Source organism: Nicotiana tabacum, chromosome 18, assembly GCF_000715075.1.
Source record: "Nicotiana tabacum cultivar K326 chromosome 18, ASM71507v2, whole genome shotgun sequence".
Taxonomy (NCBI): domain Eukaryota; kingdom Viridiplantae; phylum Streptophyta; class Magnoliopsida; order Solanales; family Solanaceae; genus Nicotiana; species Nicotiana tabacum.
The window spans coordinates 87,248,042-87,269,036 of NC_134097.1; the positions used below are offsets into that span (position 1 = coordinate 87,248,042).

The 20,995-nt window shown below is 35.1% G+C and overlaps 1 protein-coding gene across 1 annotated transcript; it reads left to right on the top strand.

Annotated features, from left to right (window-relative positions):
- The first annotated feature begins 5,053 nt into the window (after window positions 1–5,053).
- Window positions 5,054–9,606, top strand: LOC107779839 (type IV inositol polyphosphate 5-phosphatase 9-like). Its single transcript, XM_016600335.2, has 8 exons — window positions 5,054–5,235; window positions 5,645–5,820; window positions 6,060–6,167; window positions 6,282–6,630; window positions 7,308–7,492; window positions 8,112–8,220; window positions 8,335–8,486; window positions 9,256–9,606. The coding sequence occupies exons 1-8, from the start codon at window positions 5,215–5,217 to the stop codon at window positions 9,509–9,511; spliced, it is 1,356 nt and encodes a 451-aa protein (XP_016455821.1). The 5' UTR covers window positions 5,054–5,214; the 3' UTR covers window positions 9,512–9,606.
- The last annotated feature ends 11,389 nt before the right edge of the window (window positions 9,607–20,995 follow it).

Sequence of the window (20,995 nt, forward strand, 5' to 3'; positions counted from 1 at the left end):
TCAATAAACACTAAATGAATCAATTTGAATGCATGAAAATGAGTTTTCTAAAGTATTACCCAAAAAGTCAAAAATCGCCCCCGGGCCCACATGTTCAAAACCCGAGGTTCGAACTAAAACCCGATTACCCATTCCCCTACGAACCCAAATATATAATTCGTTTTGAAATCAGACCTCAAATCGAGGTCCAAATCCCCAATTTTTGAAAAACCTAGGTTCTACACAAAACACCCAATTTCCCCCATGAAAATCTTTGATTTTAAGTTGAAATCATGTTAAAAGATATTAATGATTGAAGAAAACTAGTTAAAAATAACTTACAATTGATTTGGAGAAGAAGAAATTCTTGAAAAATTGCCTAAGTGTGTTTATGTTTTGAAAGGATGTGAAAAATGGATTTAAAATCGGCTAAGTATAAAAGTTGCAGGTCTCATTTATGGGAAATGAGAACAGGGGTTCGCAATTGCGAACCAACCTCTGATGGCTTGGGAATTGCGAAAAAAAGTTTGGGAAATGCGAACAAGCCTGGGAACTGCGAAAAAAGTTTGGGAAATGCAAACCTGGGAATTGCGAAGCCTGTAGGCCTGCAATTCCTTAAGTCCAAAATTTCACCCCGTGGCCTATCCAAAACTCACCTGAGCCCTCGGGGCTCCAAACCAAATATACACACAACCTCAAAAATATCCTACGGACTTATTCGTGTACTCAAATCACCAAAATAACATCATGAACATCGAATTAAACCTCAAGATCAATAAAATTTCTCAAAACTTCTTTAAACATCAAATTTGCATTTAAGGTCCGAATCACGTCAAATGGATTCCGTTTCTTACCAAACTTCACAGAATTATCTTAAATCATATATAAGACCTGTACCGGGTGCCGGAACCAAAATACGGTCCCGATACCAACATGTTCTAATCAAAATTCATTTCCAAACCTTATAAACAATTTTAGAAAATAATTTCTTTCAAAAATTCATTTCTTGGGCCTAGGACCTCGGAATTAGATTCTGGGCATACGCCCAAGTCCCATATTTTCCTACGGACCCTCTGTGACCGTCAAATTACGGGTCTGGGTCCGCTTACCCAAAATAATGACCGAAGTCAAATTAATTCATTTTATAGTCAAAACTTATCATTTTTCACAGATTTTCACATTTAAGCTTTCCGGCTTCTCGCTTGGACTGCGCATGCAAATTGAGGTGATGCTAAAAAAGGTTTTTAAGGCCTCAAAATGTAGAATTTCATTTTAGGAGAAGTGATGACCCAAATAACCTTTTGGGTCATCACACACTCGCTCCCATTTCATGTATCTCGTGGTAGACGTACCACCCACTCCCTTTTTATTTATCTCGTGGTAGGCGTACCAACCACTCCCATTTCATTTATCTTGTGGCAGGCGTGCCACCCGCTCCCATTTCATGCATCTTGTGGTAGGCATACCACTTGCTCCCATTTCATTTGTCTTGTAGTAGGCGTACCACCCGCTTCCATTTCATTATATTTTGTGGTAGGCGTACTACCCACTCCCATTTACAAGCCAACAATAATCACAAGTAATCCCGGCAAGGGAATAGTAATATCAAACAAACATCCCGGCAAGGGAACAATGATATCTCAACACTATCCCGGCAAGGGAATAATAATATCTCAATAATATCCCGGCAAGGGAACAATAATATCAGACAAACATCCCGGTAAGGGAACAATGATGATAATAACATGTGAGGCACAATAAACCACAACGGAGTCATAACAATTTATAATACAAGACCCACGGGCATGCTTGACACGATGTATAGATACTCGTCACCATGCCTATACGTCGTACTCCACAATTAATATGTAGCAAATAGACACAACTCTTAATCCCTTAAGCTAAGGTTAGACCAAACACTTACCTCGAACTCCCACAGCCAACTCAAGCCTCAAACACCGCCTTTCCTTTCGAATTCGGCTCCAAATCAATTGTATCTAGATATAATCGACTTAATAACATTAATAAACGCTAAACAATCCAATTCCAATGCTTAATTATAGCTTTCTAATCATTCTTCCCAAAAAGTCAAAAATTGAACCCGGGCTCGTTTGGTCAAAATATGAGGTTCGGACCAAAATCCGATCACCCATTCACCCACGAGCCCGAATATATAATTAGTTCCAAAATTCGACCCCAAAACGAGGTCTAAATAACAAATAATTAAAAAGCCTTAACTCTACCCAAATCCCTAATTTTCTACCCTTAAGAACATGATTTAAGCCTAGAAATCTAATGGGTGTTAATGAAAATTGAAGAAAATGGGTCTAAGATTACATACCTATGAATTGGTGGTGAAATCCCCTTTCAAAAATCGCCCAATTTGGAGTTGTAAAGAAGAAGTTATGAAATTTGGTAAGAATCCCGTAATGGCTACTGTTCTGGACTTTTAAAATAACTGGGCAAAATTGGTCATCGCGTTCACGATGAGTTAGGTCTGACAGACCTTTGCATTCGCGGAAGATGGCTCGCATTCGCAGAGCTTTGGCTCCTCAAGCCTACGCGTTCGCGGGCTAGTAGCCGCGTTTGCGATGCACAAAATGGTGATCCCTCCCCAGACCTTAATCTTACGCGTTCGCGAGTGCATGGACGCGTTTGCGAAGGGTATTCCCCTCTCAGCCTCGCGTTCACGTCTCAAGCTACGCGTTCGCGAAGAAGAAATTTAGCACCTGGGAAATTTGCCTTACACGTTCGCGATAGGGACCACGCGAACGCGAAGAGTAAAATCCCTGGGCACTGAACAACAGAAACCTGCAACCTTTTGAGTTCCAAAAACCTTCCGAAACACACCCGAGCCCTCGGGGCTCAAAACCAAACATACGTACTAACTCAATAATATTATACGAACTTATCCGTACGATCAAATTGCCAAAATAACTTCAATAACAATGAATTAAACCTCAAAATCAATGAAATATTTCAAAACTTCTTAAAGCATCAAACTTTGCATTTACGGTCCGAGCCACGTCAAACGGATTCCGTTTCTTACCAAACTTCACAGAGTTATCTTAAATCATATATAAGACATGTACCCGGCGACAGAACCAAAATACGGGCTCGATACCAACATGTTCTAATCCAAATTCATTTCCAAACCTTATGAACAACTTTAGAAAATATTTTTTTTCAAAAATTCATTTCTCGGGCTTGGGGGGACCTCAGAATACGATTTCGGGTATACGCCCAAGTTCCATATTTTCCTACGGACTCTCTAGGACCATCAAATTACGGGTCCGGATTCGTTTACCCAAAATATTGACCGAAGTCAAATTAACTCATTTTATAGTCAAAATTTATCATTTTTCATAGATTTTCACGTATAAGCTTTTCGGCAACGCGCCCGGACTACGCACGCAAATCGAGGTGATGCTAAAAGAGGTTTTAAGGCCTCAAAGCGCAGAATTCAATTTAAAAATAAGTGATGACCTTTGGGTCATCACATTTGATGTGCGGACCGCACTTGTTAGAAATTCCTCTGAGGCTCAGGTATCATCTTTGCGGCCGTAGATGTTATTTTCTAATTTTTGTTCCTTATAAGTTCAGTTATTACTAAGAATTATGAGTATCCCATCCCATAGCTTGGAATCTAACTTTGATTTTTAAGGCGTGATTTGGTGATAATTACTCGTTGCTCAAATGCTTAAAGCAGAATAAGAAAATATGGTGAATGAATACTCATCAACAAAGGCTCATTGTTGGAGGAAGAAATACCTCGGTAGCTGCCTTAAGACTTCAGAACTATCAACCTAATAAGATGCTATAATCATTCAAGTCATGGTGGAAAGAAAATTATGGTAAATACTCGGCATAATTCAACACGGTGGGAAAAAAACAAAGAGAGAAGCTAGAAGAAAAAAAAGAAATTTAGAATATATAAACATACAATAAAGATATTAAAAGAATTGTGACTCAATATATAAATGAATATATGATTTTTGGTATTTTATGTCTTTAACTTCTTGAGTTTAACGAGTGCAGTAAATAAAAGGGATTTAACGGGCTAATTAATGGGTTTTAAAAAAACAGGTATTGTTTTAATTTGATGGCTTTCCGTAGGTGGAGGGTATTTTTAAAAAGTTTGACTAATGATAAGGATAGATGTGATCCGATAATATAACGGAACGTAGATATGGCCCGATAGTATAACCGAGGGTAGATATGAATAATATACTAAAGTAGAATATATTTGGCCATTTTCCCTAAAAAAATTTTTTTGGCATAACGGTTCCTGGTGTTTTCCAACAAAATGACCGATAATGTGCGACTCGTCAGCATAACTTTGTTTCCTATTATTGGGGCATAACGGTTCCTGGTGTTTTCTGCAAAATTGCCAAAATGGTCCCCATCCCACTTGCTTTACTAAGTAATCAAAATGAAAAACATAAGAAAAACTTTCAAATCAGCCAACAAACACAACAGTTTAAGGTTGTGGAGCCTATCATGGATTAATAAACTAGAAAACGATGCAAAAAGTTTAAGGCTGTGGTGACCTCCCACAAATAAACGAAGACATTTAAAAATAAAAATAAAATCTTGATAATAAGAAAATGCAAATACCTAAATAACGTAGAACATTAGCCTATGTTGGTGCAAAATCTATTTAAGACGATTACTTTTTCTCTTTTTATTTTATTTTATTTTCTTTTTTGACACTATTTTGTTTATAGTCTAATTTTTTTTTTAAAATAAATACTTGTGCATTTAAAATTATTTTCTTTGTTCCAATTTACATGGTGTAATTTTCTTTTAATTATGTTTTCTTTTCTTCTTAATTCCATGACCGTATCACATAAATTTTCGATGGAAAAAATAATATTTAAACTTAACCCCTCATGATTTGTTACTAATATTTACTTAATACGAATTAGGTAATTATCTTATTAAAGAGAAAGATGAAAAGACATGTTGAACTAGTACTATATCTCATTTAATTGTTGATTACTAATAAAGGCAATTCTAGTACTTAGCATATAATTAGTTTATGCATTAATTATTTTTATTTCTTAAATTTCTTCTCCTCTCAAATTATATATAGTAACATATTCATGGTTCTAATCCTCTCCTTCTTCCGCAGCATCAAGTATTTTGTCCATTTTATTTCCACGCTTTCTTCCTCCCTTCACACCATCTTCAATATAATTACTGTACCCTTTCTCTTTACTCTTCACCTTCACCATGCCAAGAAAGAAAGGAGAAGTATACTTCTCTCTCTGTCTCTGTGTGTGTGTGTGTGTGCTGGTTTTCATGCTTCCATTTTCTTATCCTGTCTTTGTGTCGAGCTTCATGTTTTGTGTATCACTGCGGGGCTTATATACATCTTCAAGGATTTATATCAACAGCACTTACTGCATTAGTTCTCTTGTTGAGCATCTACAATTCAGTCATAATATGAACCTCTTAGTATATTATACTATATACTTTTCCTTTCTCAAGATGTATCTAAGAATCTAATTAAGTTGGGGTGGGAGAGGAAGTTTTCAATAATTATATATACTTTGGAAGTAGTTAGATTTTCTCAATGGTTATTTGCATGTCTTATTGAATTTTTTGTTATTCTTTATGTAGTACTAATTCTCTTTCTCAAAATTTTCCTCATTTTTTAAAGGTTATGTGGCCAAGATTGGTAGCTAGTAAGGTCCTAAAGAGATTGGGGAGCACCAACTTTGTGGCAGATTTTCCAAGTGATTCAGAATATTTATTAGAGATTCCCCGTTTTGATAAAAAATCCTTCAGTTCTAATGACATTATTTTCAACGATCACGAGGACACTCAAAACTACAGGTAATTAGAGGAGAGCTCAACATACTAACCATTAATTTCAACCACTAATTAGATTTTAGTGGTTAGAGCTCAACCAATGAAATTCTTGAAACATGTATTCTATTTTATTAGTACTATATTGTTTTTAAATTATCAAAAAAAAAAAGGAATGATGCTGGGAGATTCCTATATTTTCTAGAAAGCATTTAATTTTTCATGGCTTATTATATCATAAATATGTTTTTTTTTGTTTTCCACAGGGTTTTTGTTAATACATGGAACGTTGGAGGAGTTGTACCAAGTGACGATTTCAATGTGGATGATCTGCTTGCCACATGCCACACTTCATGTGACATCTATGTTTTTGGGTATTTTCTTATTTCCCAAAATGTTTTTTTAATTCAATTTAATTTCAAAAATGAAATTTTAATTTATCCATGAAGTTTTTTTCTTTTTTTTTTCTCCTGGTAAAATGTATGAAGGTTTCAAGAAGTAGTGCCACTAAGAGCAGCAAATGTTCTTGGATCAGAGAGTGGAAGGATTTCATCAAAGTGGAATTCCTTAATAAGAGAAGCTCTGAACAAGAAAAAAGCCAAAGAAGTTGGAAATGAAGACACTAAACAGAAAGGAAAGGAAAATACGAATATTCAATTGGTACAAAAGAATGGAAATGAAAATGGCCAATTTTCAAAAGAATTCAGTTGTATTATCAGTAAGCAAATGGTGGGAATATTGATATCAGTATGGGTTCGAAATGATTTTCGTTCCTTCATTCGAAACCCTAGTGTCTCTTGTGTTGGCTGTGGCATCATGGGTTGCTTAGGCAACAAGGTAATCGATATAGTTTTTAATATTATTTTCATCATAAATCCAACTTTCCAAGAAAGAAATTCTCTTTCTTTTTCAAGAACTATAATGCTCATATGTCCGTTGCTAGCGAGGTTGGGTTATTTTACGTTTAAATACTCCCTCCGGTGCATAAGTAAATTTTTGGTCCTTTTTTGTGGTCCGTAATATTTAATTTTTTCAAATATCAAGAAAGAATTAATTTTTTTTTTCAAAGTAAAGACTAAAGAGCCTAGGAGTATTTGTTGTATTTCCAATGAACAAATTAAGGTTAATATGGTCAATATTGTTAATTAATGCTAAAAAGTGAATTCCTTAATATGTGGACTGGACGAAAACAGCCTAAAATTAATTAAAGTGGACTGGACGAAGTAGTAACTTTACTATGAATTTTTCAACTGTCATACGTTATAGTAACCTGACTTTTCAAATTGATGTTATTTTTGGATAGGATAAATTTTCACCTGTCTTACTATGAAAGTTGATTAGCTAAAGCACAACTAATTTATATAAACTCGCATAATTTTTAGTATTTCCGTGCTTTAATTTATGCTAAAGGGACGTTTATTGTTTAATTATTTTTTTCAAGAATATATTATATAGACAGAGTATTGATAATATCCTTTATTATGTATAATTATGTCTAAAATTTACTCTTGCAGGGTGCAGTATCAGTTAGATTTCAGTTGCATGAAACAAGCTTATGTTTTGTGTGCAGTCATCTAGCTTCTGGGGGTAGAGAAGGAGATGAGAAGATTCGCAATGCAAATGTTGCTGAAATATTTTCAAGAACAACCTTTCCAAAAGGCTCCTCCCTTGAATTACCAAGAAAGATTCTAGATCATGAGTATGTTAATTATTTTAATTAAGGTCCTTTAATTTATCTTAATTTAATTAAACCGTCCAAAAAAAGATTAGTTACGATTACTTTGATTAATCGCCTTTTTTAGTTAACTCTAATCAATGACAGATATTTAAGGTAATAAGACATAAGTAAGTTAAACTTAACAACCAATTAATTATTGGTTGTTGAAGAGTTAAACATTGTCTTGTTAGTTGAAGCCGCCAATCGAATCACAATTAACGTTTCATGATTATTTAATTACCTTATGAACAAATTATAATCTTGTCAGATTAGTAGTCTTTAATCGGTAGCTAAACAACTGAAAAGAATACAAAAAGAAAAAGACAATTTCCAACTTGGGCAATTTGCCTATTAAATATGAAGAGATCTCTTTCTTAATCTGGTTGACTTTCAACAGGTTGTAAAAGTATAACTATTTTTTGTACGAATGGTAGGAAAAGTTGATTATTTTTACGTTAAGATCACAAATATATCAATATAAAAAGTAAATATCTGTGTGACATCACAATCAATTTTACATAAAATACACAAATATCATTTTAAAAAGTAAATATCTTCATGACATCAGTTTTAACCTAATTTTTGAATTGGTTGGTTGTAGCCGAGTGATATTGCTTGGAGATTTGAACTACAGGATTTCTTTACCAGAATCAACTACAAGATTATTAGTGGAACAAGGAGAATGGAATGCACTCTTGGAAAATGATCAGGTAGCATATGGATTAAATATCAAAATTAAAGATTATTGTTTCTCTTGTAAATTAAATAATTAGTAATAATATACAACTAGAACTAAGATTTTAAAATGTGTCATGATAAAATAGTTGCAGATGGAGCTAACGGATGGACAAGTATTTGAAGGTTGGCAAGAAGGAATGATCAAATTTGCCCCTACTTACAAATATTATCCAAATTCGAGTGATTACTATGGTAGACCAGAGGTGAAAAGAGGCGAAAAGAAACGTGCTCCTGCATGGTAAGTTTGTTATTTACTTGTAATTCAAGTAACACAAATAAAATGCAGTTCTTGTATGTGTTTGTATCTGGATATAAGTGTCATCTGCATATCTTGTTAAGAATTTAAGTTAAAGATTACTCCGTCTGTTTCAAAGAGATTGTCACTATTTTCTTATTAGTCCGTTTTAATAGACTACTTAAAAGATTGGGTCCTTTTAATATTTCGTTAATAGGAAGCGTTTATAGTCACACAAATGTTATGACAGGTTTAAAACCACTAGTTTCAAAAGTTCTAAAGCCACACAAATGCTATGGCTTATTTAAGACTATATATCTCAAAAGTCTTTTCCTTCTTTATTAAAGTTTGTGCCATGTCAAATTAGGACAACCTTTTCTAAATGGAGAAAGTATATAATATAAATAACTCTACACTATTTGTGTAGTTTAACTTTAACCGGTTATAGCATATTTTTACTCTATTTTCTAGGGTTGCGAGGTTGATGTAAGTCAATTTAATATGATAGTATAAAAATTCCTTATACAATAAATAAGTTCTATTTGACACATCCCTTAGCTTTGCTCAATACCTGAACATATGCAGAAGCAGATTCAAAATTTAAACTCTATGGGTTCAACGTTTAATGTTATGAGCGTTGAACCTATTATATATGGATTCAAACCTACTATTTATTGTATTCTGATTTATTTTCCCCCAAGTAGAAAATAGCAACCAAAAAAAAAAAGATGATAAAGGCTAATTATATTTCTATTTTGTGGAACTATATCAGGTGTGATAGGATAATTTGGTATGGAGAAGGGTTAAAGCAACAATTGTATGCACGAGGTGAATCAAGATTATCGGATCACAGACCAGTGAAGGCAATTTTCAGCACACAAGTAAGAGTATCAAGAAAGTTGAAGAGATTACAAAGTTTCTTTTTATCAGAAAGATTTGAACAGATCACAAGCCACTTAGAGATGCACTCACCAAAAGATGACTTTCCATGTAATGCCAGATTAAGTCTGCAACTTAAAGATATATAGAATAACACTTCCCCTCCCCAAAAATATAGTATTGTGTGATCTTGACATTTGTAATATAAACCTGAGATCATGAAGAAAAGAACCTTTTAAGCTAATGAGCACTGTGAATCTCAGTACGCAGAAGTTACATAACCATCGCGAAGCCAGAAATTCTAACAAAAAATTCAAAAGATGCAAAATCCTACTGTAGACATGGAAATTTTAAAGGATTCAGCCAAATTCCTTAAAACTGCAAAGCGATGGTCGAGTACTTCAAGTCTCGTCTTAAAGTTTCGGCAAGCCTACAACCCGACAAACCTTGAAATATGGGGCATTTGTAGACATCGAAATTTTAAAGGATCAAGCCAAATCTTAAGTTAAAGATACTAAAGGACTCTTAAAATCCTAGGAGTCTAGTAGGGTTTCTTGGAGGTTACTCTACCCTAAACACTAACTCACACCTATATAAAGGAATACATATTCCCTTGAAGAGGCGCCTCAAAAATCCCATAAACTCTTGGAATATTCACAAAGAGATCAAAATATGGCCAGATACTTCTTGACAATCAAATAGTTCAAGAAGCTGGATATCAAATATATCCCCAAATATGGCCTACTTCTTGACAATCAAATAGTTCAAGAAACTGGAGATCAAATATATCCCCAGGAGGTTTGCATCATCCTACATTCGAGAAATACGCCTCTAAGACCCTCGAATTACGGATAACAAATCGGAGGGAAGAATCAAGGGATAAACAGTTGTAACCTACAATGTTTATCAATAAATTCTTTTTTTTTTTATAGTTGTTTGTGATTGCAATTTTATTTTTCTCTGCATAAATTCGTTGAAAACAAATTGGCACGCCTAGTGGGACCAGTTCTGTCCTTTATCTCTTCCTCCCGTAAATCCAAAACTCCAATTTCAAAACTATTTGTTGCGATGGTCGAGTACTTCAAGTCTCATCTTCAAGTTTCAGCAAGCTTACGCCTCGACAAACCTTGAAGTAGGGGGCCTAGATAAACCTTGAAGTAGGGGGTGCAAGCCTATACCTCGACAAACCTTGAAGTAGGGGGCATTTGTAGACACTGAAATTTCAGCAGATCATGATAAATCCTAAATTCAAAACAACTCTTGAAATATTAGGAGTCCATTAGGGTTACTTGGTGGCTAATTCACCCAAACCCTAATTTATGCCTAATAAAATGTAAAATAGATAAATTTGATTTCAACAAATTTATTTGTGATACAAAAATAAATTGCAACCACAATATAAGAATGAAAAACATAATTTAATTTATAAAATGATATGGGTACAATTGTGTTTGTTCCCTTTATTCTTCTCTCTAGATCGTTCTCCGTGATTCGAGGGCTTAACCAGCGTATTTTTCGAATGTAGGATGATGCGAACTTCCGTAGGATATATTTGATCTCCATGAAAAGGAATAATATCCGTTGATCACTTCGGTGGCTTTGAGAAAGATAATATTTGATGTATTTGATCTCTTTGTGAATATTCCATCAATTGTTTATGGAATTTTGAGATGCCTCTTCTAGGGAATATGTATCCCTTTATATAGGTGTATGTTAGGGTTTAAGGTAGAGTAACCTCCAAGAAACCCTGATAGACTCCTAGAATTTCAAGAGTCTTGTAGTATCTTGATTTTAGGATTTAGCTTGATACTTTAAAATTTTGATGTCTACAAATGTCCCCTACTTCAAAGGCTTGTCGGCATGGACTTTCCGAATCGAGAGACAAGACTTGAAGTACCAGGGTGGTAGACTTTTTTGCATTACGTCACTTCTTGTTCACGTGGACTTCTGTTGTCTTTGTGTTCAAGGAAGAAGCTGCCTTTCTCCAAAATTGTATTTCAATAATAACTCCATGATACATATAATTTCCTTCCACATAGAACTAAATTGTAGAAACTTAATTCCTTGTTGTACATGGACTTTGCAAAATTCCTTGTTGTACATAGACTTTGCTACTTTCATCCGTTTTGTTCCATGCAATAGAACTGCTCAATTTTATAATTTGGAAAATTGACGTGGCCAAGAACACATTAGAGCCCAATGATAATTGCACTTGAATTTTGACTCCAACAAAGTGAGGTTTCTAACCACCAATTTTACGTGGTAATTCTCACGAGTACTTGACTTGCTTGGAACATCATTCTCTTTCGAAAGGCAATTGTAGCAGTTGATTTTGAAACATATAGTTTTCGATTTGCAGGAGGAAGAGATGAAGGGCAGAACTGGTCCCACTGGGCGTGCCAATTTGTTTGCAGTAAAATTTTGCAGAGAAAAATAAAACTGCAATCACAAATAACTATAAAGAAAAAAGGATTTTATTGATAAACATTGCAGGTTACAACTCTGTTTATCCCTTAATTCTTCTCTCCTGATTATCTCCATGATTCGAGGGCTTAACCAGTATATTTTTTGAACGTAGGATGATGCGAACTTCCTTAGGATGTATTTGATCTCCATGAAAAGAAAGAACATCCGTTGATCACTTCGGTGGCTTTGAGAAAGACAATATTTGATGGTTTTGATCTCTTTATGAATATTCCATGAATTTTTTATGGAATTTCTAGATGCTTCTTCAAGGAAATATATATCCTTTTACATAGGTGTACGTTAGGGTTTAGGGTAGAGTAACCTCCAAGAAACCCTGATAGACTCCTAAGATTTCAAGAGTCTTGTAGTATCTTGATTTTAGGATTTAACTTGATCCTTTAAAATTTTGATGTCTACACCTACACTTGGGACTTAACCCATGATCTAAAGCAATTTTTGGATCACCTTCATCACTGCACCAAAAACTTTCATTATGTCAAGGGAATATAGAAATCACATTTTATATATATATATATATATATATATATATATATATATATATATATATATATATATATATATATATATTACGTAATCATATATATGTAATTTATCGATGAAGGAGCTAATTGAACCTTCTTTTTACCTTTAGCTTTGGCACTTTTTATACGGTATATATAGAGAGAAACAATATCTATTCACCGAAAGGGGCAATTTATAGAATTCTAATGAAGTTGAACAACAAAAATACTTAGATCTCTAATAAGAGAGCTAAATAATGCTTATTATATATATATATATATTCTCCCGGAATTACTTTTTACTGCACGTAACCCAATTTTTTAAGGACAAAAAGATATTTCACAACTTTTCTTAGAATATTTTAAGTGAAAGCGCAAGGTAACCAAGTATATTATAACTTGGAATATTTTATTCCACCGTGTTATTATCAGTGACAATATATGTCCAAATCAATGCTTTCTTCATCCAGAAATAAAAAAACGTTTCCTCCATCCAAAGATTTTTATATTTACTTTTTTCGTTATAATTTTACTATGCATAAAAAATATCCCACCTGCTTTTGTTTTTATTTAAGTTCTTGGATAAAGAAATTGAAGGATTTGCAAATGATTGGCACCATCTTTCAAGCAATTTTGATTGGATAGAAACGGCCAATCAGATTGGAGAAATTCGTATATTCGTTAACAATATTTGATTACTTTGGATGTACACACAGACACACGTTACAATTTCTTAATTCAAGAAAAATATACACCACCTTTTTCTTTTTAGTTTAATTTTTATCTGTGTCCTTGGTTGTTGGTTCATGAAATATTGAAATAAAAAAGTTCGATAACTCAAGACTATAAATTTGCTCCAATCCAGAAAATAGTTGAAAAACTTGAATTTACAATTTTTCTTTTTTAAACTCCATCCTTTAGTTATTTAAGTTTATATAATTCAAATGATAGTCATCTATCATATGCTACTCAAGAAGATATACTAATCATTACAAATAAATACGATTTTTTTAAAAAAAATTTTGACGATAATTACTTCACAGCGTAAGATACAACTACATAAGATTACTTAAAAGATAGTACTCATTTCTTTCTCAATCTCTTTATACACAGAGATATACGTATTCATTTCTATACTGTTAATTCATTTGTTTAAAGATGTTTAATTTTTTAAAGCCAAATAGTTTAGACTTGTGAAGTGCTTGATGATGTACAAGAGATACGGGGTGTGTATCCTTAATGTTCCCTCAAAGTGGATGCTTTAATTTGAAGACATCACAAACAGTGAAATATAATGTGGAATCCTTTGAGGACTGGCCCCTTGAAATTATGGGCTTAGTTTGTCCAGTATTGAGACAATTCTAATTGTGGATTTGTTATATAAACAAGTATTATTGAGGGGCTTTTGCATCTATACCCCATTTTGGGGTCACAATTAAACCTATATCCACTTTGTATTTTTTTTTTAAGCCTTTTACCTACTTTACGATCAACTTCAGACTTATCAGGTCTGAAGTGAAAAAATTGCATTTCAGATGCACTTAAGGCCAAATAGGTCTGAAGTGCAACCAATGGTTTCATGCACTCAAGGCCAATAAGTCTGAAGTGAAAAATTGCACTTTAGATGCACTTAAGGCCAAAAGGTCTGAAGTGCAAGAAACGTTTTCCTACACTTAAGGCCAATAAGTCTGAAGTGAAAAATTGCACTTCAGATGCACTGGCCAAATAGTGTTAGATGTAGATTTCAATGATGAAGAATAACATATTATTGTGCAGAGGATCACTTTGAGATATAAAGAAGGATGCGAGCAAATCTATCAATAATGTACGGACGAAGACAAGAAAGTAAGGAATAAAAGAACCAAGGAAAAAGATCTGTCAATGGAAGCAAGAAAGGAAGGTCCAAGATAAAGCAATATGAAAACTAGGATACAGCAATAATGACCCAGTAAAATCCCACAAAATGCGGTCTGGGGAGGTTAATGTGTACGCAGACCTTATCCCTACCCCGATAGGGCAGAGAAGTTGTTTCCGATAGATTCTCGCCTCAGGACGACGAAAATAAAATAAGAAGAGACAATTCATCAGTATCGTCAACATAAACCATAGAGATAGTAACATCATCATAAAAATCTTAAAATAGATGACATGCAATAATAATAACCATCAAATAAGACTCGGAGCTATGAAAAACAGTGAGGATGGTAAGGACTCTACATTTACCACAAGCCGTCTAAGATCAACCTTATTAAACTCGCTTCACCTCCGGTATGAAGAAGAAGAAACTCGACTACCCCTAGCCTACAACCCTAATGCTCGACCTCCAGACCTTCCTATCAAGGGTCATGTCCTCTGAGATCTGCAATCGTGCCATATCTAGCCTGATCACCTCTCCCCAATACTTTTTAGGTCGTCCTCTACCTTTTCTCGTACCCAACAAAGCTAACCGCTCACACCTCCTCACCGGAGCATCAAGGCTTCTCCTCCGCACGTGACCGAACAATCTGATTCTCGCTTCCCGCATTTTGTCATCCACAGGGGCCACGCCTACCTTCTCCCGAATATCTTCATTCCTAATCTTATCCATCCTAGCGTGCCCACATATCCACCTTAACATCCTCATCTCTGCTACCTTTATCTTCTAGATATGAGAGTTCTTAACCGGCCAATACTCTGCCCCATACAACATGGTCGGTCTAACCACCGCTCTATAAAACTCACCTTTGAGTATCAGTCGCACTTTCTTGTCACACAAGACTCTAGATGCTAGCCTCCATTTCATCCACCCCACCCCTATACGGTGAGTGATGTCCTCGTCGATCTCTTTGTCCCCTTGTATAACCGACCCAAGGTACTTGAAACTACCTCTCTTGGGGATGACCTGTGATCCAAGCCTACTTCCCTTTACTCGGCGATGAACTTGCACTCCAGGTACTCTGTCTTAGTCCTACTCAATTTGAAACCCTTAGACTCGAGAACCTGTCTCCAAACCTCCAACCTCTCGTTAATACCGTCCTGCGTCTCATCAATCAGGACTATGTCATCACCGAATAACATACACCATGGCACTTTCCCTTGAATATGGTGTGTCAGTGCATCCATCACCATGGGAAATAAGAACGGGTAGATATCAGGCCTATAGGACCCCATCTAAACATTTAGGCAAACCTTAGAGTAATAACTGTAAAATTGAATCCGTTTTTGTTAAATGCTACAACTAGCATGCAGGCCTGATTCGGACTTCTTATCTGAGTTATGTAATAAACTAATCTGCCTCAATAATCAACTTTCCACGTCTTTATGTGATTTAATCAGACCTAAAAAGTATGTGCAAGTTATGCTAGTTATGTGTTTTGTTTGAGGAGGTATACTTGAGCCTTATGTGTTTATGTGTTTCCCCCTTTAATGTGCAGTCTTTTATATGTTTTGTATGTTGCCTTAGATTTTTACCTATGAAACTTCAAGTTAGCCTAATATCCCTCCCTTTGGGGTAAAGATCTTTGGTGTGACCCTATAACAACCGGGAAATGCTCTAATGTAATCTACCAGTACACCATTTGCCTCCAGACATCTCCATAGCACCTCCAAACAGTATGAGCTGGTGAACAAGGTAAGCTAAACATGAATTGGGGTGTGAGTAATTTGATAATGGTCGACATCATGAGAATTTCAAAGATTGCATCTTGACGATAATAAAATGGAAAACAAAAGAATAACCTTTATAGGTCATTCAAGAGGACGTTCCCTAAAGCAAGCAAAGGGAGCAAAGTTAAGCTTAAGGGACTATATGTGCTAGTTACATTAGGTGTCACCTTCTTGAATAAGGAATTTCCTTATCCTTGGTACAAAAGGATTCGAAAGGCGAGTAAGGGTCATCAATGATGTGAAAAGAAGCCAAAGATAAAGAGGTAAAGCATATATACGTAGATCATGGTAGCACTAAATCTTAGCACCTTCCTAAAGGGGGGAATATGGAGTGATGTGGCATTAAGTCAGAATTAAGTGGTTCTAGTAATTAGGGAACGTTAAAGGGAATGCAACAAAAAAAAGGGATGAGATTGCATTTATTCAAAGCCTACAGACAGGCTACGATTCTAGAACATTATGCAAACATGACATCAAGGAGATGAAGTGAGGGTTCCTGCCCGAGATGTTATTGATAAATAAGTGGCTAGTACGAGACGTAAGTTAAGACAAAAAAAAAACCCAAAAAAAGATTACACGGAACATTGATATGAGAATAGGCCAACGAGTAGTTGGTAGTTGATTCAGGAAGAGCCTAGTTATGGCTAAACGGGAGGTTACACACGAGTCAGCAGATTGTGCGAGATAAACATAGCAAAACCAAATATAGTGAATTCAGCCTCGCAGTAATGTCATTGTAATACTTGAGAAATATTCAAATAAGAGGTGGGGTAGTTAAAGGTACCGTATGAATGTTATGGAAAATAAAAGAGAGTCTCACTAGGAAGACATTCATAACTTCAGTTCAGAAGCAACTGTACGAGCACATGAGCGTGGAGGTAAGTAACTAAGGATAATTATAGGTTAGAAAGAACATCAAAAATTCCGTCGAGTATGCGATATAATAAGCTTGTAGCCTTACAAGAGTCAGAAGATCCTCCCTAAGTACTACAATGAAAAACTAGCTGAGGAAGTAAGGAAGAAAACTTCAACCTAAGCTCAGTGACCCAAAGAGGGAATGGTCTTATAATAACAGTCTCACAACAACATTGCATGCATTCCATAAGAAAGTGGCACCTATCGTGGCTATGAACGGGAAAAATCAAATCAAATCAATCAAAAATTGATATTTGAGATCATATGGGTCGTATGGAATTCCAATATGTGTGGACACTAAGATAAGCCAAGTATTCTTGCAACAAGTGGCAGAATGACCAGAAGAAGTAATAGCTTACGTTTAAAGAAAGCTGAGAAGGAACAAAATGAATTATCCGATCAATGATCCAAATTTAGCTCCACTTAAGAGTTTGGAGTACTATTTCTGCAGCATATATGTTGACAATCATACAGCAGTAGAAGACCCCGGTATAAGTTAAAAGAAAGAATTGAGCCCATGGCATAAATAAAGAATTAAATTGTTAGAAGGTTGTATCCTGGATATTCCATAGCGTCCATGAAGGGCAAAAATAATAACTAATACCATGAGTCACATATCGGAAGATAACTTAAGCCTACATAAAGGTTGATCAGAGGAAAGAGGAACCTAAAGATATATGTCAACTAAGTAAATCAGGAGTTTGATTATTGGACCTAGAAAATTATGGACATCGTAATTGAGAACATTGTAGAGTCACTCTTAATATCAAAGGTGCAATAGAGACAATATAATAGCCATATTTTATAAAAGCTCTATGATAAAGCCAGTTACAAGAATCCCAGCCTCATAAGAAGTCAGTATAAAGCTCTCATCAAATCATGTAAAAAAGGTGCAAGTATTGTAATAGAAGTTCAAGTTGTGGATGTGAATTATACCAATATAGAAGAGAGGTCATGAAGGAGATAGAAGATATGATGCGAGACTTTAAGGTAAGTAAGGTAAAGGTGAACAACGTACGAGATACTCAAATGCAGAAGGTTGTGAATAGTCCAACTTCGGATAGAAGTCTAGAAGCGCGGGGATTCAATATCTAGGAATGATAGCAGCATCGTCAGTGGTATATCTTGCAGCCTATGGTTTCTAGGTATCGAGATGTCTAGTTAAGAGAGTAAAATAAGAGTTGGAGACAATGTGATGTCTCGCTTGATGTCCTAGAAAAACATAAGGAAATCGGTCGTAAGCTAAAGTTTGATAGAAAGACAAGGTTTTAGAAAGACAGGAGGAAGGATAAGAAAAGGGCAAGTGAGAAGGTGATGAAAATGGATAAGTCCTTGGGATTAAGCCTGTGAAAACAAGAAAGTTGATGGTTTCTCTAAGTTATAGAAAGCTCAGTATAGCCTGAATAAACTCAAAGGAGTCTAAGACTAGTAGCATTTAGAAGAGATGGAATGCTATCCCGGTAGTAGAATAAATGTGTAATTGTTATAGATAAAGGATGACGTTTGGGCGCGATTGAGTAATGATTTGAATAGTATTTCATGAATTCTACGGGATTAAAATACCCACATAGGGTGAACCACATTGGGATGCTGTAAAATACGGTTATGGAAGTATAGTATCGCCCCTAAATGGATCAGTCTAATTACTCCAGATGTTCCCGATGAGACGGGGGCCCTAGCGGCAATATATTACGTAATAAGTTTTAAGTCTTCAAATGGTAGATTGTAGATCAGCATTGAGGTGATTCAATAATTGATGGATACAAGTTACAAAGTATGAGATGAGATTAGGCCACTAGTCTTAAGATGAACAGTAATGAAGAAGCGTTAAAGGACTTAGATTTATACATATAGGAAAAGCAACGAGAGTAACCTAGATTTTGGTAGAAGACCTCAGTAACGATAAATCGAGATAAGAGTTATGATATAATATGACCTACCTTGATGCAGTAAAGTCATACGGATGGATAACAGATCTGTGAAATAAGGTATAGCAACATTCACAAGTTCAACAAAGTACTGAGCGAAGAACTTCAGTATACCTATAGATACCTAGAGGAACATCTTATTAAGCTCTGTATATGTTTGCAAGTGAGGCCTAGGGATTGGCTAAAAGCTGGAGGAAGAAGGAGAAAAGAGTCACATAGGCGCACTTACACAATCAGAGTCGTACACCGCATGTTAAAAGGTAGCAACAGTTACAAGATTAGAAGGGTTCCGACCACAAGTCTTAGTGTGAGAAAGAGGCCTAAAGGTGGTAGAATTCCTTGGCCTTTGATATTCATTCACAGAATAGTTGCCTAGATGGCAAAGAGCGTACTAAAGTATTCGGAAGACATAGGTTATGAGAATGACAGGTGCATCAGTCAACATTCGAGGACAAATGTTCTAAAGGGAGGAATGATGTTACACCTCATGTTTTCGTACATGAAAGTACGCCATAGGTAAATTGATGAAAGCTCGGAAATGAGATGTTACATCCTACATTTTCGTACATTAAAGTTTTGTCGTAAGTTAATCGACATAAGTTTGGGATTGAGATTATTTGGAGATTATATACATTATGCTATTTCAAACAAGTGATGAGTAAATTCATGAAGGAGAGAGGGTAAGCAAATCGAAGAAAATACGTTTCGTCGAAGTTTGACAATTTGGGATAAAATACGGTCTGAGCTAAAATACCCGGTACTTATGTACTAGTACCATACAAGGTACCACATGATCATGATAGTAAGGTGTATAAGGTGTGTTAAAAGTGAGTAGTATTCTAAGTAATTTGAGATAATTCTTAATTATATGGGTAATTGGTTAATTATTGGTTTAATGAGAGATTAACCATGTAATTAAGGATTTGTGGATAATTAATAGGTGAGGACAAAGCCCCCCACGTGGCAACACATAAAATGGTTAACAAAGCCACTAAGTGACTCATATAATATGCAACAAGGTGTCACATTATTAGAGCACATAACAAGGTTACACCACTCTTTAGCTTTCTGAACATGAATTGCATAAATATAGTGATTTTAGCACATGCAAGCTAATGTTTTCTTACCCCCCCCCCCCTTAAGATTAGAAGATACAGCATCACGTTTCAGAGAGATTGCATACGTGATTTACAATGGTCGGAGTTGTAACATGAGCTTTTGCGTTTCTACGGAAGTACGGTTCAATCTTTCTCAAGAATATAATACGGATTTTCCCTACCTCGATCTGCCATAATGTGTTTTGTCGAAATTAAAGTGTATTAGATGGATTTTCAAGAGAATCGGCTCAGGTATGTTAAGGCTAAACCTTTCTTCATTTTGGTATGATCCAGTAACTACATGTGTTTGATAACGAGGCATAAAGAGAAGTTCATATTTATGAATTTATGTACATTTTCTTAGTCTCATAAGTTGCAGTATTCTCTCTTATCAGGACTTATATTCAATGTAGTTTTGTCTTCTTCCAGTAAAGAAAGTAGAGAGTATATATATATATATACAATATTATATTATTTTCACTACCATCGAGCTATAATCAATGGGCAGGCCCCTATTAGGCAACCTTTGATCAGATGGTAAGTTATGTACTGAGCCTACTGTGGCCAAGCGCCTATGTGTGAGCCCAGTTGGCCGAGATACAGAGTCTAGTATGGTCGAGCGCCTATGAGCGAGCCTACTACGACAGAGCAGTTATATATACCGAGCCTTATATAGACATGTGATTTTTGACCCTCCCCAAGATTTTTTATATTTTAGCATGTAAATATTTAATCTAGGCCTAATATAGTTATTTCAACTATTTTTGACTCCTTTACTTTATTTCCGTCATAAAAATTAAAAATTACAAAAAAAAAATTTTAGCTTACGTATCTTTCATAAATTTAAATAAAAAAATATACAAAAATAGTACCTTATTTTTATCTTTATATAATTTCGAAAAAACAAAAATAGTTTCATGTTTAATTTAATTAATTAGGATTAGCTTTGGCATTGTGTAGTCTAGGGACCCTTCTAGACTCTTCTTTGGGACAAAAATAAATAAAAAGGCCCTAAGGACTTAACACAAAAGGACCTAGGGACTAATTGGCAAATACACAAA

What these genes read in the sequence shown, in the direction of transcription:
- LOC107779839 (XM_016600335.2), top strand. Translation starts at nt 5,215, where the DNA reads ATGCCAAGAAAGAAAGGAGAA. An exon ending in AGAAAGATTCTAGATCATGA is followed by an intron (nt 7,493 to 8,111) that starts GTATGTTAATTA and finishes GGTTGGTTGTAG; the next exon opens with CCGAGTGATATTGCTTGGAG. An exon ending in CACTCTTGGAAAATGATCAG is followed by an intron (nt 8,221 to 8,334) that starts GTAGCATATGGA and finishes ATGATAAAATAG; the next exon opens with TTGCAGATGGAGCTAACGGA.